Here is a 23,672-nt window from a genome sequence, read left to right on the forward strand (position 1 = left end):
CTTGTAGGGCGCCGGGACTAGCATCTCCGTCAGGAGAGCGGTCGCTGGACCTTCTGGCAGTGGAGCCGGACAGTCAATCCTCTCCGCCATCTCCACGTACTCCTGATTAAGTACACACGATGACTTAAGATCCTCCCATGAGTATGTTGGGAAAACTACATCTGGTGATGGTTAAAAAACTCACCGGACAGGGGTGCCGCGTGGCGTGAAGTCCACGGTCCTCGGATGTGGGAGGAGGTATTTTGGAGGCCTTGAACAACATCTTCCATGCGTCCTTGTGTGTCATGCCGTAGAGCTCTTTAAGTGTGTGGTGTTCAGCCAGGACGAACTCCCACAGATTAAAAGCCCGTCTTTGGCACGGAAGAATTCGGCGGACGAGCATGACCTGGACCACGTTGACAAGCTTGATCTTCTTGTCAATCCTATTCTTGATGCAGTTCTGAAGTCCGGTCAGCTCCGCAGGCTCACCCCAGGCCAGGCCCTTCTTTTCCCAGGAGGTGAGCCACATGGGAATTCCGGATCGGAATTTGGGGGCCGCCGCCCAGTTGGCGCCACGCGGCTCGGTGATATAGAACCACCCCGATTGCCACCCTTTCATGGTCTCCGTGAAGGAGCCATCAAGCCAGGTGACGTTGGGCATTCTTTCCACCATGGCGCCTCCGCACTTCGCTTGCTGGCCACTCACGATCTTCGGCTTCACGCAGAAGATCCGTAGCCACAAGCCGAAGTGAGGCTTGATGCGGAGGAAGGCCTCGCACACGAGATGAACGCCGAGATGTTGAGGACGAAGTTTGGGGCTAGATCATGGAAGTCCAGCCCATAGTAAAACATAAGCCCGTGGACGAAGGGATGAAGTGGAAATCCCAGTCCACGGATGAAGTGGGCAAGGAACACGACCCTCTCATAGGGTCCCGGAGTCGGAATGATCTGCCCTGTGTCCGGCAGCCGGTGCGCGATATCTGCGGCCAAGTATCCGGCCGCCCGGAGCTTCGTGATATGCTCCTCCTTCACGGTGGAGGCCATCCACTTGCCTCCTGCTCCGGACATGTTTGTCTGTGTGGAGAAGGTGTGAACTAGGGCGCTGGAGCTCGAGGGTGCAAGAATGGATAAGCTGAAGAGGAAGAAAGCGTGGGTAAAAATGAGGAAATCCTTATCCCTTTATAGAGGCGACGAAGACGATGCGCCTCCCCACTTGCCCGTTGAAGATCGCCTATTTCCCAAGCGCCACGATTGATGGCGCGGTTGGGTTACACATACCCGTATTGATGAGAATCCCGTGATAAGGGGACATGATCTCTGCTTCGACAAGACATGCCGAGGAAACCGCCTCGCAATATGTGCTGTGGCTGGTTGTGGGAAAACGGTTCGAATAATGACTCGACCGTAGTGTCACGTTGTCTGAAGTTGTCAGTAGATTGCATTTGTGGAATATCGTTCTCTCTACGGTGGTATGTGAAGATCATCTTGCGGATCCGGACACGATTTAAGTGTTCGATAATTACTTTGGAGTATTCGGAGATGGAACCCGCCTTGTAATGCTGAAGACAAACTGCGCGCCAGACTCATCGTCATTGAAGCCTGGTTCAGGGGCTACTGAGGGAGTCCTGGATTAGGGGGTATCCGGACAGCCTTACTATATACTTTGGCCGGACTGTTGGACCATGAAGAAACAAGACTCAAGACTTCGTCCTGTGTCCGGATGGGACTCTCCTTTGCGTGGAAGACAAGCTTGGCGATCCGCATAATAGATTTCCTTCTTTGTAACCGACTCTGTGTAAACCCTAGCCCCCTCTGGTGTCTATATAAACCGGAGGGTTTGGTCCGTATAGGGACGATCATAACAGTCATAATCATCATAGGCTAGCTCTTAGGGTTTAGCCTCTACGATCTCGTGGTAGATCAACTCTTGTAATACTCATATTATCAAGATCAATCAAGCAGGAAGTAGGGTTTTACCTCCATCGAGAGGGCCCGAACCTGGGTAAAACATTGTGTGCCTTGCCTCCATTAGCCTTAGACGCACAGATCGGGACCCCCTACCCGAGATCCGCCGGTTTTGACACCGACAATGGGTCTCTGGTCGCCACCGGTCAATCAAAGCTGTCAGAGCTGCGTGGGCAAGCGTTGCGGCTGACGCTTGAACTGCAACACGAAACCCAACAGTCGGGCTCTCTTGAAGTACGACGCGTAGCGCTCGTCGTAGTCCATATTCCGGGCAACCCCGTGACCCTTCATGCGCAGTGGCTGGAGCATCTATCAAAACATGGACGACAAGAGTTAGGAACTTATTTTCATCAATTCGAAAACTTTGATCAATATTTCCTTCATATTGCTTACCACTCCGTTCTCTATGAAACGAGCACGATGAACCTTGTCGAATGCGTAGTCAAGCATGGAGTACCGTGGGCCGATGTTGTCCACAAGAGGTGCCTGCCTTAATAAAATTTCATAAACAAAAGCATCATAAGCATACATAAACAAAAAATAAAATTTCTTGGTTAAATGAACTAGGGTTAATCTTAAGCATAATCCTCCAACAACATCTACTACACATGATGGATCACATCATATCAACTGCATCATATCAAAATAAAATCCTCCAACATGCATCATATCATCGATTTTTTTAACAATTTTTTTTGAAATAGAGTTCATCTTGAATGTATTTTCTCCAAAAAACATCTTCATATCATCATATCAACATGCATCATAAAAGAAAACAAGTCCTCCCACATGCATTACATCAAAATTATGAACTAGGGTTCATGTTCACACTAACATATGAACTATTGATTGGAGTTCATATTCAATACCACTAGTTACTAAAGAACTAAGAACTAGAACTACAATCAAGCTAAAACAATCCTAGGGGTAAAAAATTTCAATCTAAGTTCAAAAAGATGAGGGATTTCAAGCAAATAATGCGTCGAATCAGAAGCAAGTTTGCAAAAACTACTTGGAGGGATTGGAGGAGCTTACGTTTCTCTCTTCGGGGCCATCTCGATCCGCAAAAACGATGAAGAAATGGTGAAGATCCGAGTGGGGAGTGGAGGAGATGAGAGAGGGAGAGAGGGGCGAGGGGGAGGAAGAAGAACTGCCGGGTGGTGGTGGTGGTGGGGGGGGGGGGATGGGAAGGGGCGGGCTCGGACGAAATAACCGCTCGCCGCACCCTACCGCCAGGGACTGTGGCGGTAGGCTGTCTAACCCTACCGCCAGCACTCCTGGCGGTAAGAAAAATGGTCATCCCAAAAAAAATTCAACCGAGATCAGATCCTGAATTGGTATGCGAAAAGGGTCAAAACACAAAAATTTGCCACGGCAGGTCAGGTCGGTCTGAGCCGCTACGTCCCTGCTCATATCATAGGCCGTTGTACGTAACGTACATGTCGGAAAGATACAAGGCCAATGCTGTAGAGTGCGAAACGGGCATCCAAGACACGTTCTTGATCAGAATGAATCAAGTCAGGAAACATGGCTAAACAGTAAATATGAAGAGCCAAAGAAAAAAAAATCATCACGGTGCAAATGCAGGAACGCTGGCAATTCCTAGTGCGCGTCGGTAGATCGCTCCATGATGACCGCTCCGGTCGTGTCATGCAGATACCTACTAGTAGCACCGTGCGCGTGTGCAACGTTGGGGGCGCGCCCCGTCTAGGAGTCCATCCACGAGAGCTGTCGTTGTGCAGCGCGCGCGCAGGTGCCATTGTGCAGCCCTGCCGCTGCAGTTGGGATCCCCGTAAACCCTTAACCGGCTGGGCAGGGGGAGCAGAGCACTGTAAGTTTGGAAAGGAAAGGAAAAGAAAAGATGACTTTACAAACGGCATAGTAGTACAGTACAAATAGAAAACAAAACTGCGTGCTCATGATCACCTGCAAAGTTCATCCTGATGGACCCGTCCATCCATCCATGCATGCACCCTGCCGGTCATCCATGTCCGTGCGATGCCAAGTTGCCAGCCAAAGCAATGACAGGCTTTCGTCATCGTCCCCGCGCGCCTACCGAGGAGGATATGCTCGCAGTCGCAAGCGCAGAGCCGCAGGCTCCCCTCTCCCAACCTACCCATGGCACTGGCTAGCGGGCCACTCTCGCATCAGAGCCCCACCCGTCAGCGACCGAGCGCGTACACTACAGGAGATACATCCACCATCCGGGGCGGTTTGGTGATTGGCGATCTCTCCGACGAGACGCGACGGACAAGCCAAGCCTCCTGCGAACCTACGTACGTACTCCTGTAGCAGAGAGGCTGTCCCCTCCGCCTGACACCTGATCCTGTGGTCCGCCGAACGCGACAAAGTGAAGCAGCAAGGCGAAAAAGCATAGCAGCGTGTGTGGGTCGATCTGCAGATGCGCGCGCGCGCCACTGTGCATGGAGCCAGTAGCCCGGCCGGTGCACGCACCCACGCTAACCCTCCCTACGCTTGACCAGCTCAGACGTGCAGTCGCGGGCTCTCGTTTCCAGCCCTGCAGATTCCTTCCTCGCAGCACATTCACACTAGTAGCACACACCATTTCTCGCATGCACACAAAACATCTTCTAATTTCTCACCGTGTGCACCCGCACTAGTACTAGTAGAGTCTAGTCTAGATCTGAGACGCAGGCCCAACCAATTCGATGCCCCCTCCAGGAAAGGAAAGCGCGCCCCGTCACCAGCGCAGCAGCAGCGGCCCAGCAGCAGCGGCAGCAGAGGCTGTCCCCTCCGCTCTGACATGGCAGCGGGGGCCCAGCGGGAAGGCGACAAAGCGGACCAAAGCAAGCCCGGCCCCTGCCTACCCTAGCCAAGTAGCAGCCATAGCTCCACCGGACGAGCTCGCCCCTCTCCCGCCTTCGAGGCAGCTTCCGGGGTGGGGGGAGGGGCCAGTGGCGGAGCGCCACGCGTCGCGCGGGTCACGAACGCGACGGACGGGGTTCCGAGTTTCCGTTTCCGTGCTACGGCCTGCCCGCGGCGCCAAGGATGCCAGGAACGGCAAAAAGCGCAGAGCTTTTAATGGGAGGAGGAGGAGGTGGGGTGGGGGCACGAAAGCTGTGAAGGGGTACCACAACAACGGACGGGTGGGTACCGATCGACTACCGAGACATGCTGTGGTAGAGAGACAGTGACCAGGGAGGGACAGGCAGACAGGCCAGTGCAGGATAAGTGCGGCTTTTGCAGTCTGGGTTCGCCGTGCGCGGTGGGTGTGTGTGGGTGCCGGAGGGCGGAGAGAGGAGGGAGGAGGAGCGCTCCGCCAGCACTCTGTCTACATAAGAGGAGGGCGATCGAGCGGAGGCAGGGTGTTTGTGTGTGAGAGCGAGCGGAGGGCGGAGAGGGGTTTCTCGGGGGGAAGCAGAGCAGGCGCGGCGAGGGTTTCTGCGACTCCGGCCGCGCGCATGGGAGAGGTGAGCCCACGAGCGAGGCCTGGCGTCGCCGGCATTGCTTCGTCATCTGCGTGTTGCTGATTTGTTAGCGCCTCCGTGTTCGATTCGATCCATTTCTTCGGGGTATGAGATGAGATGATTTTGGTCTTGCGGTTTTTGGGTGGGGCTCTCCGATGATCTCTCGCGACTGCGACAGTGCTATGGTTCGCCGACCGCCCAAGTGAGAGGGAGGGAGGGAGGTGCTAATGGTCCTTCGTTTTCGCTCCTTCTGCTGGGTTTGGTTCGTTGGTTTCGCCGTTTCGGGGCATGGGATTGGGGTTTTCTCCTACCTCCTCCGCTGGGGTTTTCAGAGGTTTCGTCCCGTCCCGGTGTTTCCGGACGATCTGGTCCTGGTTTCTCGCGGGTTTCCTTGTCATGCGTCTGCATGATCCTTCATCACGCTCCCCGCTCCAGTTCGCCATTTCAGTCGAATAGTTTTTGGTGATCCACCGTTTGCTGTCTCTCAACCGAGATTCTCTTCAGTTTGCTTCAGGGGATCAAGTCTTCTGTCACTCCTTGCGAATCCTTTGCTCCTCCTGCTTGTGCTAGTTTTTCCCCTGGTTTCCGTCCAGTGGTGGTTTGTTTTTGATCCGTCCTCGTTGCGAATGCTGGAAGTTAATTTGGGTGCTGCTTTGGGGGGTTTTGTCCCTCGTCTTCGAAGTTTTTTGCATCGTATTAGCAAACGCAAACGCGCGTGTTCTTCTTCTTCTTGGTGCCGTTTGATGAGGTCATGGTATATTCCTTCCGGCTTGTCTTTGCTTTGCTTTTCCTTTGGGACGATTTGATTTGACGAGGCAGGCACTCGCTGCTGCCGGTGTGGAGGGAGAGAAAATGAGATTCCACGCCTCCGATCATAACCGGAAAGCTTTTCGTCCTCGGCGATCGCTTTGGGCAGGGAGCAGTTCCTTTTCCCAGCTTCGTCTCGGGCGTCGTGCCGCTCCGCCCCGTGATCGATCGACGTCCTGACACGACCAGGCTGCGTTTCTCCATGATTCGAGTGGAAGCGAGAGCCCGCTAGCTGCGCTTTCCTGGCCGAGCTTTCGTCGCGTCTGCTTGTTCTTCTTGCGCTCCTTTTCCCTTGCGTGTCCTGGAGGCGATCTAGTTTCCAGTTTCGTGCCTGCGCTCTGAGGGCCTGCGGACTGCCACTCCATTTACGCTATTACCTTGGCTGCATTGTCCCATTTAATTTTGTCATGTTGTTTTCGATCGGTTTTCGTCTCGTTTTTCGTGAGAAAATTTGGAGCGATTTTCTGGTGTCAAAAGGAAGTTTGATTTGTCACTTCAAATTTTTTGATTCGATTTGGTTGGTGCTTGGATGGTGCAGAGCTTGAGCGAAGAGGGTGGCGGGACGACGGACAAGATGGGCAAGCAGGACAACGACGTGTCCCGCGCCGTCGTGGAGGACGACACCGCGCTCCTCCTCGCGGCGGTGGACAGCATCAAGAAGGCGGCGCTGGGCCGGCTGCGCAACGGCTCCGACGCCGCCAGGATCCTCGACCAGGACATGTCCAACAGGCTCCTCCACCTCGCCTGCAGGCACGACGCCGCCGAGTGCGCCAGGCTCCTCCTCGACGGGGAGTACGGGATCACGCCGGCCTCCGTCGAAGCCAGGGACCAGCTCACGCGGACGCCGCTGCACGTCGCCGCCGAGGCGCACTCCAAGAGGTGCATCCAGCTGCTCCTCTCAGTCTCCAGGAACGCCCGGACGGACGTCAGGCTGCTCGACGGCACACACCTAGTCGCGCTCGAGGTCGCGCTCATGAGCAGAAGGTGCGTCAATGACACCAACCGCGTGCTACTAGTATTTGCTAGCTAGTACTGATGATTCTTCATTTGGTCGATGCCATTTGAGATCAAACTGACAGCAATGCATCTGTCTGCTCCCTGCTTGCTTTCTCTTCAGGGTTCAAGTTGATTGGTCCCCGGACAACTCAGTCGAGGATCTTCTGGCTTATCTGCAACAAAAGGTTTCCATCATCACTAAACTCACCAACAGCTCCATGCTACTAGTACCTGGTTGATAGTAGATAGGATCAATCTCATGCAAAACTGCAACTTCCCTGTATGCGTGTGCAGGATCTGAACGCGGTGAGGCTTCTGGCAGAGAAGACCAGGGAGGTTGGGGAGGTGGCTTACAGATACGCCATGGAGGGGCGTGTCGCCGCACTCGCAATGCTGCTCCTGGTGGCTGAGGAAAGGATATCGGCGATGGTGAGCGTGGTGATTGACGGCGTCAGGACAAAGAGATCAATTTACAACTCTGTTGTGGATGAGGTTCTGTCGATTGGAGAGGCTTCAACTAGAGACGGCAATGAAATGAGGAGGAAAGCCTTGCTCTGTGAGATTCAGCTGCTCAACCAATTTGGGGCCACGTCGTGGAGGGACCGAAAAGTTGACAGGAGAAGCTTGCCCCCTCTACTTAGGGCTGCAAAGGTACAGATTGCTGTTAGTTTCATGTTAAACTTAAATTGTCACTACTAGTATTCCCAAGCTTTGCAATACATTGGGTATTCAGTGTCTTTAGTTTGTGGTCTACACCGGGTTTTTTTTTTCCTTTTAAACACCGCTAGATTTGCATTGTACATGAAATGAGTTGCTATGACTGTTATGAAGTTTAATTGAGTAATCAGTGTGTGTAACTGAGGTCTACGCCTTATTTTTCAAAAAGACTTTTAAATTATACATGAAATGAGTATTATGATTATGATCCACACCCTTTGTATTATCAAGAAGCAGCTCTGTGGTCTACACAGGCTTTTTCCCTTTTAGATTTGCATTGCACATGAAATTAATTGTTACGACTGCCATGAAGTTAAGTGAGTAATCATTGTGTGTAATTGAGGTCCACGCCTTATTTTAGGAAAGACTCCTAAAATAATAATGAAATGAATTAATATGATTATGATCTACACACTTTGTTTTACATATTATCTAAAAGCAGCTCTGCATTTTCTCATGTTTGGTGGATGCGGTATTGCTGTAATCCTGCAACTGCAACTTATATATAGAAAAATTTGCAATGATTCAGTGTTCAGTGTCTTTACTTTGTGGTTTACATAGACTTTTTCCCTTTTAAACACTTCTGGATTTGCATTGCACAAAGCCTATGATCGAGTCGAGTGGAATTTCCTCAAGGATATGATGATCAAGTTGGGGTTTGACACCTCATGGGTGGAGATGATTATGGCATGCGTTACATCGGTTAATTACAGGATTTGGTTCAACTCGGATGAAACAGAGGCGTTTACCCCATCCAGGGGGCTCAGGCAAGGGGACCCGTTATCTCCTTACCTATTCTTGATATGTGCTGAAGGGTTATCCAGTCTACTAGCGCATGAAGAGGCGGTCGGTGGTATCCAAGGAATTAGGGTGTGCCGTAGTGCACCATCAATTTCACACTTGTTATTTGCTGATGATTCCCTGATCCTGATGAGGGCGGATACGTTGAATGCCACGTCACTCAAGAATGCGCTGGACTTGTACTGTGCTAGCTCGGGTCAACTGGTAAGTGATGCAAAATCCAGTGTCTTTTTGAGTCCAAACACTTTGGTGGAGGTACGAGCAGAGGTTTGCACACAGCTTAATATAGTTTTAGAAGCTATTTCTGATAAGTATTTGGGACTACCGTCGAAGGTTGGAATCGACCGTAGTGACAGTTTTCAGTACCTGGTTGATAGAGTATGTGCGCTTATTGATAGTTGGATGTCAAAGATACTCTCGATCAGTGGAAAGGAGACGTTACTGAAAGCAGTGGCGCAGGCGATCCCAGTCTACGCCATGTCTGTTTTTAATATCCCCAAAAATATTTGTAAGGCTATTTGCGATGCTATAGCTAGATATTGGTGGGGAGACACTCAGCACAAGAAGAAAATACACTGGAAAGCGTGGTGGAAGATGTGTATCCCGAAAAATGAAGGAGGCATGGGATTCAGAGATCTATACTGTCTCAATAGAGCCATGCTAGCAAAGCAATGTTGGCGGTTATTATCTGATCCGGATTCGTTATGTGCTCAAGTCCTACGAGCAAAGTATTACCCTGATGGGGATTTGATGAATACTACTCTGAAAAAAGGTGCTTCCTTTACATGGCAAAGTATCATGGCAGGTATGAAAACCTTCAGGGAAGGGGCGATCTGGCGGGTTGGGGATGGTGCATCCATTGACATTTGGAAGGATCAGTGGATTCCCACAAGCCATGATCGGAGGGTTATGACCCCAAGGGGGCATTGCTTGTTACAGAAAGTACAAGAACTGGTTGATCCAATATCCGGAAGCTGGGATGAACAATTAGTAAGGGAAATTTTTTGGCCAGTGGATGCTGAAAGAATTTTGCAGATACCACTATCATCTCATGGCCAGTCTGATTTTATTTCATGGCAGTTTTCTAAGTCGGGATGTTTCACGGTCCGGTCTGCTTATCACATCACTTGGAAATCTGTGTACAGAACACGGGCTCGGATGAATGTTGGAGCAGGAAGAGTGGATCCGCACCCGGTTTGGAAAGTCCTTTGGGGCATGTCAGTGCCCCCTAAGGTAAATGTGTTTAACTGGAGAGTGCTACATGGGATTGTACCATGCTATTGTACGCTGTCAGATCGGCACCTATCTACTCCGGTGATTTGTCCAGTATGCGGCAATGAGCCTGAGGATCTGCGACATATGTTGTTTGCGTGCGAAAGAGCCAAGGCCGTGTGGAAGGAGCTGGGGCTGGAAACATCGATCGCGAATGCAGCAGCCCATGAGCTGTCGGGGTCGGTAATCCTGGAGACACTCCTCTGCTCTGAGCTACCAGGAGAGGTAAAACTACCAATTGATAATGGTGTGGAGACAGTTATGGTGACTGGATGGTACTTATGGTGGGATCGTCGGAAGATCAGTCACCAGGAGAAGGTTGGTAGCCCGGTTCGCTCAGCTATGAGCATTCGGGCAATCGTGGCAAACTCTCTGGCTGCAAAGGCAAAGGAGCCCACGAAACAGATTAGATGGGTGAGACCAGCAAAAGGGGTGATTAAACTAAACGTTGACGCGAGCTATCATGTGGATGAGGGAGCGGGAGCAACTGGAGCTGTCTTACGAGATAGCTCAGGAGCGTTTATTGCTGCTTCTTGCTCCTTTCGACAGTATGCCATGGATGTTCCCTCTATGGAAGCGTTAGCACTATTGGAAGGACTGCGTTTGGCAGAGCATCTGGGTATTTATGCTCTGGTGGTGGAGTCCGACTCACAGGAGATAGTTCAAGCAATGACGGATCCTTCGGAGTACCGAGCCTCGGCTGCGGTGGTAACGGATGATTGCCGACAGGTGTTGAGTTCTTTCGGCAGGGCGACGACTGTACACTGTGCTAGGGAGAGTAATGGGGTTGCGCATTGGCTAGCAAGGACTAGTTATAGAAGGCAGTTAAATGAGGTCTGGCAAGAGCATCCCCCTGATTTCTTAATTCCCTCCCTTGTATCTGATATGATTATTGTGTAATAAAGGTCGCCGAAGTTCAAAAAAAAAAAGATTTGCATTGCACATGAAATTACTTGCCCGGACTGCCATGAAGTTAAGTGAGTAATCAATGTGTGTAATTGAGGTCAACACCTTATTTTAGGAAAGACTCCTAAAATGATACATGAAATGAGTTACTATGATTGTAATCTACACACTTTGTTTTTACGTATTATCTAGAAGCAGCTCTGCATTTTCTTATGTTCAATTGATGCAATATTGCTGTAATCGTACAACTGCAACTTATATATAGAAAAAATTGCAATGATTGAGTGTTCAGTGTCTTTACTTTGTGGTCTACACAAACTTTTTCCCTTTTAAACACTTCTAGATTTGCATTGCACATGAAATTAGTTGCTATGACTGCCATGAAGTTTAGTGAGTAATCAATGTGTGTAATTGAGGTCCACGCCTTATTTTAGGAAATGAGTTACTATGATTATGATCTACACACTTTGTTTTTACGTATTTATCTAGAAGCAGGTCTGGATTTTCTTATGTTCAGTTGATGCAGTATTGCTGTAATCGTGCTACGCCTAACAAGCTGCAATTTATAAAGCTGCATCTTATACATATGAAAAACTTGCAATGATTGATTCCTTGTGTAGGCCGGAGATATGAATGTCACAAAGATGCTTCTGATGGGGGATGTTGATGTCAATGAAACCGACCCCGAAGGAAACACGGCACTTCACTGGTGCCTCAGTAGTAGCTCAAGCACACAGGAGCCAAGGTGCAGCTAAACTGTACCATTAACAGCACTTCTTCAAATTCTGCTCCATTAACAGCTAAACTGTAAGATCGTTGTTCTTGCTATTTCCAAGTGTCCTTAACTGTCTTCTGTCTTTGTGCAGGATTATGTGGCTCCTGCAGAAGAATGGTGCCAGAGTTTTCCAGGGGAACAAACTAGGTCTCACACCAGTGCACAGCGCTGCAGCTAAGGGCAATTACAAGGCTCTTCAGGTAGCCTTTGTTACTTCCTTTTCAAGCGCTTAATAATACCACTGTGACTAATTGGTATTTTGTTTCTTTGATCTGCAAGTCACTTCTGCTTCATGCACAAGATTGCGTTGATATACCTTCCAAGACCAAAGAAACCCCATTATTCCTTGCAGTGAAAAATGGTTCTTTGAGCTGTGTACGACTTCTTTTGCGTTATGGGGCTAACCCCAAAGCCCAGAACCTACGGTGAGTAATATTTCTGAAGAATTCTTGTATTCAGTGATTTGATCGACTTACAGTGACGTGATTCTTTGGTGTTGAACAGAAAGCAAAGACCAATAGACGTGGCGACATCCCAGGACATGCGGTTCCTTCTCAACTCTGCAAATGTTGTACCAAGTAAGATGATTTTCTGGGATATTAAATATTTGACTGAGTTCGCAAATAGAACATCTCTTGCGTAAATACAAGCACTTCACTTGTCCTTTTGCGTATCTCATGTAAATAAAATCACTTCACTTGCCCATAGTTTTGTGTTTGATTCTTCAACCAAAGCACATGTTCTGCTATAAGATCACATTCTGTTATGTTCTATTGTTTGATCTGTTTCATTACACTGGAAGAATTTATTTTTTTGCAAATAACACTGGAAGGAATTTTATTATTTGAATTACATAAAGATCGGTTAGATACTTTTGGTTTTACTGATAATAATGCATATGAAGCCAACTGCATTTTCAACTGAATTTTGCTCCTTTTTAGTGAACCATGGCTCAATGGAAAAGAACCATGCGATGAAAAAAGATAGGCACAAAGAGCTTCTGGATGATGATTTCGATGATTATGACAATGACGATTATTATGAAAGGTATTTCTTATATCTGTACACAATTACGTGAAATGTAGAGAAAGTGCTGCTCATTTGAAGTTAAAATTAAGATATTGCTTTGAATATCCCTGCAGCTATGTTGTGCCAAAGGCGTCAGTAGGTCACCGGGATTTTCGGGTTAAAAGTAAGGGCCATAGTGCCCCGAAAGAAGGTCCCAAATTATCTCGGGTAATCTAAGCATCCTCTATCTCTGTATTACCAAGTGACTTTTTTGTTTACATGATCTGCTTACAACATATTTTATTTATAGCATAATGATCATTGGGAGAAGCATGACTACACTCGCAAAATCTTTGTTGGGGGTCTCCCGCTTTCAGTAGACGATGGTATAGCTTCATAATCCTGAACCAGTTATGTTCAACACAGTGAACATGAATGTACTTCTAACACTTTCTTTGGCATTCGTTTCTTGCAGCGTACCTTAGCAAATTCTTCAGTACTGAATTCGGACCTGTGGAGGAAGCAATAGTCATTACCTTAAAAATAGACGAGAGGATACAGTCCCGAGGCTTTGGCTTTGTCAAATTCAAAAGAGAGAAGGACATGATTAGTGCAAAGGAAGCTCATCATGTCTATGTGCTTGGGAAGAGAGTGGAGATAAAGGATGCTGTTGCTAGACCGTCCCTGCCTGAACTCGAAAGAGCAACTTCCTTCAGGCACCATGTACGTGAGTCCCCAAGAGTGACTCATAGTGAGCTGGAGGATGAACAACCTGAGCAATATAACTTTGGGAAACGGCGGCCAATGCCAGAGAAGCACCTCCCATCTTGGTTCTTCATATTCAGGAGGTGGTTGCCAGGATTTCTCATGGAAGCAACCGAACGATATGGGGAGAAGTACCCATTATGCTCTGTGAAGACTGATTTCAGATCATGTTGCAGAATGGAGCTTGATCATTCTGCCCTTGGCTATCCTAAGCTAAGTGATTTCATGCGCTCCCTCCCTGGCATCTGCAGGATGCGTGTAGTCCCTGTAGGAAATGGCCCTGCAACACATATGGTCCTTCTGCCACCGCTCTCAAGGCCAAAGTATGTACCCTTGCTAGAGCCTTACTCATTTGATCATGAAGAGCTCCCAGAATCAGTGTCAGATCATCATTCTCCAAGATCACCACTTACCGCCAATATCACTGAGAATGCTCCTTATAGCACTAACAGTCCACATGGTGATGCATGCAGCGAGAGCAATGTCCAGAGCCAGCATGATGATGAGTGCAGCAGAAGCAATGGCGAAAGCCTGCCGGATGGTGATTCCACCTCCAATGGTAGCTTACTTGATGAGATTACTGTGAGCACACCAAAGTCTGATTTGATCCAGTCACCTGCAAGAAAGCCTGATTTGATTGTGTCTGGATCTCCTCCAGAAAAAATCGAACAAGGACCGTTAATGAAGCCTGATTTGGTTGAGTCTGCACCTACAAAGAAACTCGATTTGATCGAGTCCAGTCCTCCTCCTCCTCCTCCTCCTAGCAAGGCTGATTTGGTTCAGCCTGCTGGGCCTGCACGGAAGATTCAACTGGTCGAGTCCAGACCTTCTAGGAATTCTGAACTGATTGAGCCTGAACCTGCAAGGAAGCTTGAATTGAATCAAGCCAGACCAACAACATGCTTTGTTGATCGTCCTGTTGAAAGGCCAGCAGTCACTCCAAGCAGCTGCCACAATGAAATGAGATTCTCCTTCTTCCACTCACAGTGGGACAAGTACCTAGTAAGTGCCCCCTTCTTCTGTGTTGCATTTGCTTGCCACGTTAGTTAGGCTCAGAATCATGTCTTAACTAATACACTTCTTTTCACCTGTACTCCTGTAGACTCCACATGCCAAGAGTGACTACTGCATCATATGCCGCTCCTGTGAAGCCGCGATGGAGCTTGTCCCCTGCCTCCATAAGATATGTGTTGCCTGCATGATGAGGTGCAATGTCAGGGCATGCATGACCTGTGGCACTGCTGTAAGTGGAGTCAAGTCTGCCCCGGCACTGGACGCAAAATCCCGACACGTGGTAACAAAATTTCTCCTCTGTTCTACTTTCACTACATCTGAATTCAATTTTGCCTGATGATTAATTGCTGAACACGCAGGGAGTCATGGAGTGCGTCTCAGATCAAAAGTGCCAGTTGATGGTTGTCTGCAGTGGAGCTGATGCAGTTGTGAGATGCTCCCCCTGCATGCACACCATAGCTTGCCGAGGCTGCCTCCTGGCCTCGGTGACACTGCTCAAGAAGTGCACTGTTTGTGACTGCATGATTGAGCACTTCAAGTTTGGTCCATAAGGTTTAGCTCCCTAATACCGAAGACTGATCTAGTAATACATAGAATAAGGCAGGCAATCCCACAGACTGAAGGAGACATTGATCCCATCTCCTTCGATGTTCTGAGCTTGTGGGATGATGAGCCTAAATGGGCCATGTTTAGAGGAGTGCCCTTTGCAGCTCCCTTATGTTTTTTTTTTTTTTTGCGTAGGAATGCCTTTTCCTAGATGCTTGATGGTCATGGTTCTGTAAGCTTTGCGACGGGGGGCATGTCCCCTTCGATTTTCGGCAAGCTTACAGCATCGGTACCATGTGAAGCCCCCCTTTGTTATCTGTTATCGTGCTCTTTCACTGAACCTATGTATTAGTACTATCTAAGTAAGATGGAACCTTTTCAGTTATATCTCTTGGTGAGCAGTTCTGGAGTTTGTGATTTGCAGCTTTCTGATATGCCTGGTGCTTGCTTCTCTTTTGTATGGGTTGGTTGAATTTAACCGAAAGTTATCTATTGTTGGATGATCTGCTGTATGTTGCATTTCCAGCGTGTAATTGGCAAGTTGCAGTTGTTTAGCTGAAATTTGGAGTTACTATTGTTCTGTTCAATTCATGGGTTAAGTTTCACTGCTGCTGGAGCTGCGATAATGATACTTCAGGGTAGATTCTCTGACTTTCAGTTCTCTCAGAATTGTTTTGAATGGTTGAATAAGTGCAAAGCATGTGCTATCTTGGGTCTCAGCCAGCTAAAACTTATCTTTGCTTGACTGTATTGCTTACAATAGATAATCTAAGGGTGCAGCAGTATGTTGTATTTGAAATGGAAACTTATAGTGTGAAGATGGTTTGATCTGCAGAACATTCTTCTGTTTGTTTCCTTGGTTGTTTAGTAATAGGTCGCGGATTGCAGGTCGGCCAGTTAGAAATTGCTTGAATGGGTCAAGAAGGAAATATTTTTGGATCTACATTCTTCGGTAGAGATGTTTGAATTCGCATTCTATCTCCACAAATAAATTTGCAGTTCAGATCTTTGACTACACTAAGTAAAAAGATTTCTCACCATACGGTGAACAAGCGGCGATGGTGTCGGAGGTCATCCTGAGACAACAACAGCGAGCGCCTCCATCGAACACCCACTTGCTGCCGTGCCTCAAAGTCCATTTCTTCTCTTTTGTATGGGTTGGTTGAATTCAACCAAACTCATCTGCTGTTGGATGATCTGTTGTATGTTGCATTTCCAGCATGTAATTAGCAAGTTGCTGTTGTTTAGCTGAAATTTGGAGTTATCATTCTGTTTGGTTCATGGGTAGTTTCACCATTGGTCGATTTGAATCATTTGATGATAATCCTTCAGGCTGGATTCTTTGATTTTTCACTTCCCTCGGAACCGTTTTGAGTGATTGAACCATTTTCAGTTCTGTTTTGACATGGAAACTTACGAGGTGAAGATGATTTGATCTGCAGAATAGTCTTCTGTTTGTTTTCTTTTTTTTTCTCGAATATGCACGAGTGTGCATATCATATATTAAAGAAGAAGGGCAAAAGAAATGCCTCCACCATTAGTTACATGAGTTACAAAATACTTCACTCCTCACGCCTAGCCCACCTCGCTAACCTACTAAGGAAGGGTGCTACATCCTCTTTTAGTAGGCCGGCTGACACCCAAATTTGACCCTCTAGTCTAATTCTACCAAGAAGCACCTCACATGACGGCCTTGCTCCGTCGAATACAATTGCATTCCTATGTTTCCAAAGCTCCCACAAGGTCAGCCCAAGAATGGTTCGCAAATCTTTAGTACTGGCTTTGTTGGTCCCAGACTTGTGACACAACCATGACGTGAGAGAGTCGTGCTCCGAAGGCACCCACTCCGGCTTTCCCAAGGCGTGACAGATCTCCGCCCATACCACCCTGGCAAAAACACATGTAAGCAAGATGTGATTGATCGACTCCTCCTCCTGGTCACAAAAGGGGCATGCATCTTGGTGCGGTAGCCCTCGCCGTGCCAGACGATCCGACGTCCAGCATCTATTCAGTAGGGCCAGCCATATGAAGAACTTGCATTGTGAGGGCGCCCTCGATTTCCAAATGAGATCCGCTGCTGGTGCCACTTCTGTCGCCCAAAATTTTGCCGCATAGGCCGACCGAACCGTAAACTGCCCAGAATCCTCCCAAGACCACGAGAACTCGTCTTGCACTCCTGCCGTAGGCTCCCAAGTGATCACTTCATTCCAAAGCGAGAGGAACTCCTGCAAAGCCTCCATAGCTAGGTTCAGGCCCACATCTTGGGCCCAAGCTCCATCCGCCATGGCCTCTCCAACCGTCCGCTTGGAGCGAACCCGCCCCGGGATCATGTTGTATATCAAAGGAGCGATCTCCTGGGCCCTTCGGCCATTCAACCAGCAATCCTCCCAGAACAATGCCAAATGACCATCCCCTGCGGTACATTGTGTAGCTGCTTTGAAGAGTAGCAGGGATTCTTTGGGGACCTTGATGTTAAACTCCTCCCAAGGCCTGGTATTGTCCGTCCTCTTAAGCCATGGCCACCTCGCTTGCATTGCCACGTTCAACCAGCGCAAGTTGGGTAGGACAAGACCACCAGCCCACTTCGGGGTGCACACTGTCTCCCACGCGACCGCACAGTTTCCACCATTCGCCTCCTTACTTTTACACCACAAAAAAACCTACAGATCTTGTTCATAGCTGCGATTGTCTTCATGGGCAGATCTAAGGCCATCATTGCATGCAAAGGCATGGCGCAGAGCACGGATTGCACCAAGGTCAGCCTCCCACTCTTCGGCGTCAAGCCCGCTTTCCACTTGGGCAGCTTGTTGGCCATCTGGTCCACGAGGTATTGTAGTTGGGCCGGGGTTTGCTTCCGAAGTGACAAGGGTAGCCCAAGGTATTTGATAGGAAACGATCCCAAAGGGCACCCTAGCATCGTGCATACCATGTTCATTTCCTCCTCGGTGCATCTAATCGGCAGAGCGGCTGATTTGTGCATGTTGATCCGTAAACCTGACGCTTCTCCAAAGACTTCAAAGATGCACTGGCAAACGGCAAGATCCATCGGCAAGGGCTTCACAGAAAGTGCCACATCGTCCGCGAAAATGGACAACCTCTTCCTCATACTTGTCTGTGCTAGAGGCGCAAGGACTCGCCTGTCCACGGCAAGCTCAAACAGTCGCTGCAGGGGCTCCATCGTTAGAATGAATAACATGGGCGAGATGGGATCGCCTTGCCGCAAACCCTTGCAGTTGAAAATTGTATCGCCGGGCTCCCCATTGACCATGATCTTGGTAGATGAAGTAGCAAGGATGCCACAAATCCATGATCGCCACCGCGGCCCGAAGCCCAAGTGTTGCATGATCTCAAGGAGGAAAGACCACCTCACCGAATCAAAGGCCTTTGATATATCAAGCTTTAGTAGGACCGAAGGGTTTCTTAGCGCATTAAGTCGACGAGCCGTGCACTGCACCAACATAAAGTTGGCATGCAAGGATCTTCCTTTCACAAAAGCACTTTGATGGTTGCCAACCAACCTTGGTAAATCCACCACAAGCCTACACGCCAGAACTTTTTCAAAGATTTTTATGGCCCCATGCACCAGGTTGATAGGCCTAAAGTCACTAACATCCAAGGCTCCTTCCTTCTTTGGTAGTAATGTGACAAGGGTTTTATTGATAGCCGTCATGCCCCTCACGTTCCCGTTGTAGAAGCAACACAAGGCAGCCATGAAGTCAGCCTTAATGATGCTCCAACAAGTAGCATAAAACCTGCCTGTGAACCCATCCGGCCCCGGGGCTTTGTCCGGGGGCATAGCCTTGATTACTCCTTCCACTTCTTCCATGGTGAACGGCTGCTCTAGGTGTGAGAGGTCAAGCGTTGGCAGGTTTAAGGCTGCCAAATTGATGGTGTGCTCCCTCGGGGTCAACGTACCGAAAGCCGCATCATAATAAGCATCCACTGCCAAAGCCACCTCCTCCTGCCCCGTGTAGATTTGGCCATTATACTACGCAGCTTGTTTGTTTTCTTTGGTTTATTATAAATCATGGCGTCTTTCACTACTTCTTTCAGAATTGGGCCGCGGATTACTGATCGGCTTGTTAGAAATTGCTTGAATAGATCAATAAGGAAATGTCTTTGGATCTACATTCTTTTCTAGGGATGTTTGAATTCGCATCGTATCTACATGAATAAATCTGTACTACTACTACGCACTAGATTTCTCACCGTTCAGGCAGCACACGCGCGGCGGTGGCGTCGGGAGTCTGTCCTGAGACGACGACGATGAGCGCCTCGATCGACAATCCACTCGTCGCCGTGCCTCATAGTCAGGCCGCCGCCTCGTGGGAAGCGACGGTGGCGGGTTGACGGCTGAGCCCGGGGACGCCGACCCGCTCCCCTACCTCGGGCCCTCTCTCCACGTCGTCCGCTCTGGTACGGCCACCCTCGTGTCTCGTCCCTAGAGTGGGTGGCCGTCACTGGCGGCGCGCTCTCGTCCTGCAGAGGATTCTCGACGGCCCCGCATTGGACGTCACCCGTAGGCCGTAGCTAACGAGAAAATTCACGTTACAGCCCCAAAACTAACCACTCCGTTTATTATTCAACCTTCAACATTTTTTTTTCAGAGTATACCAAAGACATATCATATTTTATGGAAGGCAGACAATTACAAGAGATTAACTCGTTACGAACAACAAGTGTAGTACCAACACCATACCCGAGTTAATCCGAATAAAAACCTCCCAACACATTACAAACACAGCACAAGGAACCTGTCCTGAAGAGCAACAAGACCGTGTCTCGACCTACACCGATCACCTCGGAGAGGAGCAACTTTAACCGGACTCCCCTTGCCGGCACACCAACCACCCTTGATTGCCGAAAGGAGATGACGAGTGGGTGGAGGGACTCGGTTGGCCCCGCGAAAGCCACCATCTTGGACTCATCAGCGTCGACGTACATTGCGCCCAAGAACCTCTACCCGGACTAGCGACACGCACCGAAGGACCGCAACACCGAACCTCCAAGCCATGTCTCCATCCACGATCCTCCCAACAGAGAAACGACGCCAGGACGCCACCATCGCTGGTCCAAGACCTAGGCTTTCGCCCGGAGACCGCAACCAATCAAGAACGGGGAGATGCCGACACAACTAAGCGACGCCTCCAAGGAGGGGAACAACGCCCACAGGCGCCGTCATCGCCAACACCGATCGAAGACATCTATGAAAATCATCTGTAAAGTCGGTCACCTCCCACCCCTTGCAAAGAATTGAGGCTATCGTCTGTGCTGGATCAAACCGCCGCTGCAGCAGCACCTCGCCATCATGATCAAAGTGCACTGAACACCAACACCCTGCATACTGAGGACACGCAGTCCAACTTCCACCCTCCCCCCCCTCGCATGGTCGCGGACGACAACTCCATCTCACCTACCACAACCAGGATCCGCCGATGCCGCAAGCAGCGGCTGCCACACCACCTCCTCGCGGACAACCTTGCAGCGGACAAAGCCCTAGAACCCACGACAGGGGAGCCACCTCGTGCGCACCACACCGCGCATGCTCCCCGCAACAAGCCGCTGACCTGGGCGTCAGCACCTCGGATTCAGCCTGCGCCGCCACCATCCACTTGCAGGTCCTCGACGGGGCCGACCGCACCCACCGGCCGGCGCGGCAGATCCCGACCGCTGCTTGTGCGGCCACTCCTGGCCCAGATCCGCCTCCTCCCTAGCCTAGGTGCACCTCTCCTCCAATCTCCATCCAACGTCTCTTAGCAGGTCGCCATGCATCAGCACCTCCGCGTCAGACATGCGACCATGCTCCACCACTTTGTACGCACCTCGACACCCGCCGCCTCACCAGAGAAGACCACCACGTCACCCACTTGACGCATCTCCCCTGCACGAGGGAGGCCTGTTGGAGCACCGAACTCGCCCACCGCCTTCGACGGCCGCTAGGGTTTGATACGTCCATTTTTCATCATGTGTTTATGTTGATATTTATTGCATATTGGACTGTTATTACACCTTATGATGCAATTCTTATACATTTTCTCTCTTATTTTACAATATTTACATGAAGAGGGAGAATGCCGGCAGCTGGAATTCTGGACCGGAGAGGAGCAAATCTGAGATACCTATTCTGTACAACTCCAAATGTGCTGAAACTTTATGGAGAATTGTTTTGAAATATATAAAAAATATTGGATGAAGAAGTACTAGAAGGGGACCCACCAGGTGGCCACAAGTCTGGGAAGCGCCCCCTGAGCTTGTGCCCCCCCCCCCCCTGGCCAAGCTCCGGTGCATATCTTTTTCTATATGAAGCGTTTTGACCTAGAAAAAAATCATAAGAAGGCTTTCAGGACAAAGCGCCGCCATCTCGAGGCGGAACCTGGACAGGAGAAATCTAGGGCTCCGATGGAGCGGTTCTACCGGGGAAACTTCCCTCTAGGAGGGGGAAATCGAAGCCATTGTCATCACCAGCGATCCTCTCATTGTGGGGGGATCAATCTTCATCAACATCTTCAACAACACCATCTCATCTCAAACCCTGGTTCATCTCTTGTATTCAATCTTTGTCTCAAAACCTCAAATTGGCACCTGTGGGTTGCTAGTAGTGTTGATTACTCCTTGTAGTTGATGCTAGTTGGTTTACTTGATGGAAGATCATATGTCAGATCCTTAATGATATTTATTACCCCTCTGATCATGAACATGAACATGCTTTGTGAGTAGTTACTTTTGTTCCCGAGGACGTGGAAGAAGTCTTATTATAAGTAATCATGTGAATTTGGTATTCGTTCGATATTTTGATGAGATGTATGTTGTCTTTCCTCTAGTGGTGTTATGTGAATGTCGACTACATGACACTTCACCATGATTTGGGCATAGGGGAAGGCATTGGGAAGTAGCAAGTAGATGATGGGTTGCTAGAGTGATAGAAGCTTAAACCCTAGTTTATGCGTTGCTTCGTAAGGGGCTGATTTGGATCCACATGTTTAATGGTATGGTTAGATTTATGTTAATTCATCTTTCGTAGTTGCGGATGCTTGTGACAAGGGTTAATCATAAGTGGGAGGCTTGTCCAAGTATGGTCAGCACCCAAGCACCGGTCCACCCACATATCAAATTATTAAAGTAGCGAACACAAATCATATGATCATGGTGAAAACTAACTTGACGATAATTCCCATGTGTCCTTAGGAGCACTTTACTTCATATAAGAGTTTGTCTAGGCTTGTCCTTTGCTTTAAAAAGGATTGGGCCACCTTGCTGCACCTTTGTTACACTTGTCACTTGTCACCCGTTATGAATTATCTTACTACCAAACTATTTGTTACCGATAATTTCAGTGCTTGCTTGTCATTTCCTTCTGCTCCTTGTTGGGTTCGACACTCTTACTTATCAAAAGGACTATGATAGATCCCCTATACTTGTGGGTCATCAAGACTCTTTTCTGGAGCCGTTGCCGGGGAGTGAAGCGCCTTTGGTGAGTGGAATTTGGTAAGGAAAAATTTATATTACGTGTTGAAATGTATTGTCACTTGTTACTATGGAAAATAATCCTTTAAGGGGCTTGTTTGGGGCATCTTCACCTCGACCGGAAGCACAAAGAGTTGCTCCTCAACCTATTGCACCTACTGAAAATATTTATTATGATATTCTTTCGGGTATGATAGAGAAACTGCTAGCTAATCCTTATGTAGGAGATTGAACATTACATCCTGATATGCACCTAATCTTTGTGGATGAAGTTTGTGGATTATTTAAGCTTGCAGGTTTACCCGAAGATGAAGTCAAGAAGAAGGTCTTCTAATTCGGAGCATCCTTCGGTCATCCCTATGGATCTACCATCGTCTCACCAAGTACCAAGAGGACCCATGACAAGAGCAAGAGCTAGAGCTCTCGAGACCGAGGTGACTTCTCTCCTTAGTGATATCTCATATGATCCTCTCGAGACATGGCTACTACCTAAGTCCGGAATGTTGTGCATGATTAGGTACCAAGAGGACCCTCCCGAGGATGCACATGAAATGATCAAGCCATGAAGTCCACGGAAGAAGAGAACCAACGGAAGAAGGCAAGAACAGCTTCCAGGCACCAGACATCCGGCCATGGGCCCGGACATCCAGCCCCTGGAGATCTACACCACAGCCATGAGTCTGCAGCAGAAGCTACAGGGCCAGGACATCCGGCGTCCAGCCCGGACATCCGTCCTATAGCCCGGAAATCCGGACACGCCGTCCAGGGAGCACAGAAGGCTGCCCCGACAGCCCGAACATCCAGCCGTCGCCCCGGACATCCGGCGCCTCTCGAAGCCCCGGACACCCAGCCCCTCCGTCCGGACATCCGGCCCCGTCCATCCAGAGAGCAGCAAGGCCAACTCCAACAGCTCGGACATCCAGCCCGACAGCCCGGACATCCGACCCCACGCGAGCGCCCAGACATCCGGCCCGACGCCCGGACATCCGGTCCCCTCCTGCCTGCGTGCAGCGCCTCCGGTCTGTGGCCCATGTACCCCTTCGCCCCGTAGACTATATATACCCCCCTCCAGCTACGTTCTAGGGTTAGCATTGGTTTAGCTCATTTGAGATAGAGCATTGCTCATCCATACCGGATCTACTCCTCGTGAGGGACTGCACCTCTTCGGAGAACATCCATCCGGATTCAAGACCTTCATCCAGAGAAGAAAATCAAGACCTCCTCATGAA

At 49.2% G+C, this 23,672-nt stretch overlaps 1 protein-coding gene and 1 long non-coding RNA gene across 3 annotated transcripts; one reads left to right on the plus strand and one right to left on the minus strand.

Moving 5' to 3' along the window:
* Nucleotides 1-5,126: 5,126 nt before the first annotated feature.
* Nucleotides 5,127-15,382, plus strand: LOC123110681 (uncharacterized). Of its 2 annotated transcripts, XM_044531265.1 has the most exons (14): nt 5,127-5,375; nt 6,718-7,163; nt 7,297-7,360; nt 7,470-7,826; nt 11,492-11,616; nt 11,738-11,846; nt 11,926-12,071; nt 12,151-12,224; nt 12,588-12,693; nt 12,789-12,882; nt 12,965-13,040; nt 13,130-14,421; nt 14,522-14,713; nt 14,793-15,379. In XM_044531265.1, exons 1-14 carry the CDS (start codon nt 5,367-5,369, stop codon nt 14,982-14,984), a joined length of 3,282 nt encoding a protein of 1,093 aa, XP_044387200.1. In that variant the 5' UTR covers nt 5,127-5,366; the 3' UTR covers nt 14,985-15,379. The 2 variants fall into 2 exon arrangements, with proteins under 2 accessions (XP_044387200.1, XP_044387199.1); XM_044531264.1 differs by lacking the exons at nt 5,127-5,375; nt 6,718-7,163; nt 7,297-7,360; nt 7,470-7,826 and adding an exon at nt 7,873-10,799 and having other exon boundaries at nt 14,793-15,382.
* Nucleotides 11,498-19,485, minus strand: LOC123110682 (uncharacterized). Its single transcript, XR_006453554.1, has 3 exons — nt 19,189-19,485; nt 12,123-12,206; nt 11,498-11,962 (listed from the first exon to the last, which is right to left on the minus strand). It is a non-coding gene; the product is annotated as an uncharacterized lncRNA (long non-coding RNA).
* Between the last annotated feature and the right edge of the window lie 4,187 nt (nt 19,486-23,672).

The sequence above is a fragment of the Triticum aestivum genome, chromosome 5B (genome assembly GCF_018294505.1).
Source record: "Triticum aestivum cultivar Chinese Spring chromosome 5B, IWGSC CS RefSeq v2.1, whole genome shotgun sequence".
NCBI lineage: Eukaryota > Viridiplantae > Streptophyta > Magnoliopsida > Poales > Poaceae > Triticum > Triticum aestivum.

What these genes read in the sequence shown, in the direction of transcription:
- LOC123110681 (XM_044531264.1), top strand. Translation starts at nt 8,532, where the DNA reads ATGATGATCAAGTTGGGGTTTGACACCTCATGGGTGGAGATGATTATG. An exon ending in CCCAAAGCCCAGAACCTACG is followed by an intron (nt 12,072 to 12,150) that starts GTGAGTAATATT and finishes GGTGTTGAACAG; the next exon opens with AAAGCAAAGACCAATAGACG. An exon ending in AATGACGATTATTATGAAAG is followed by an intron (nt 12,694 to 12,788) that starts GTATTTCTTATA and finishes ATATCCCTGCAG; the next exon opens with CTATGTTGTGCCAAAGGCGT.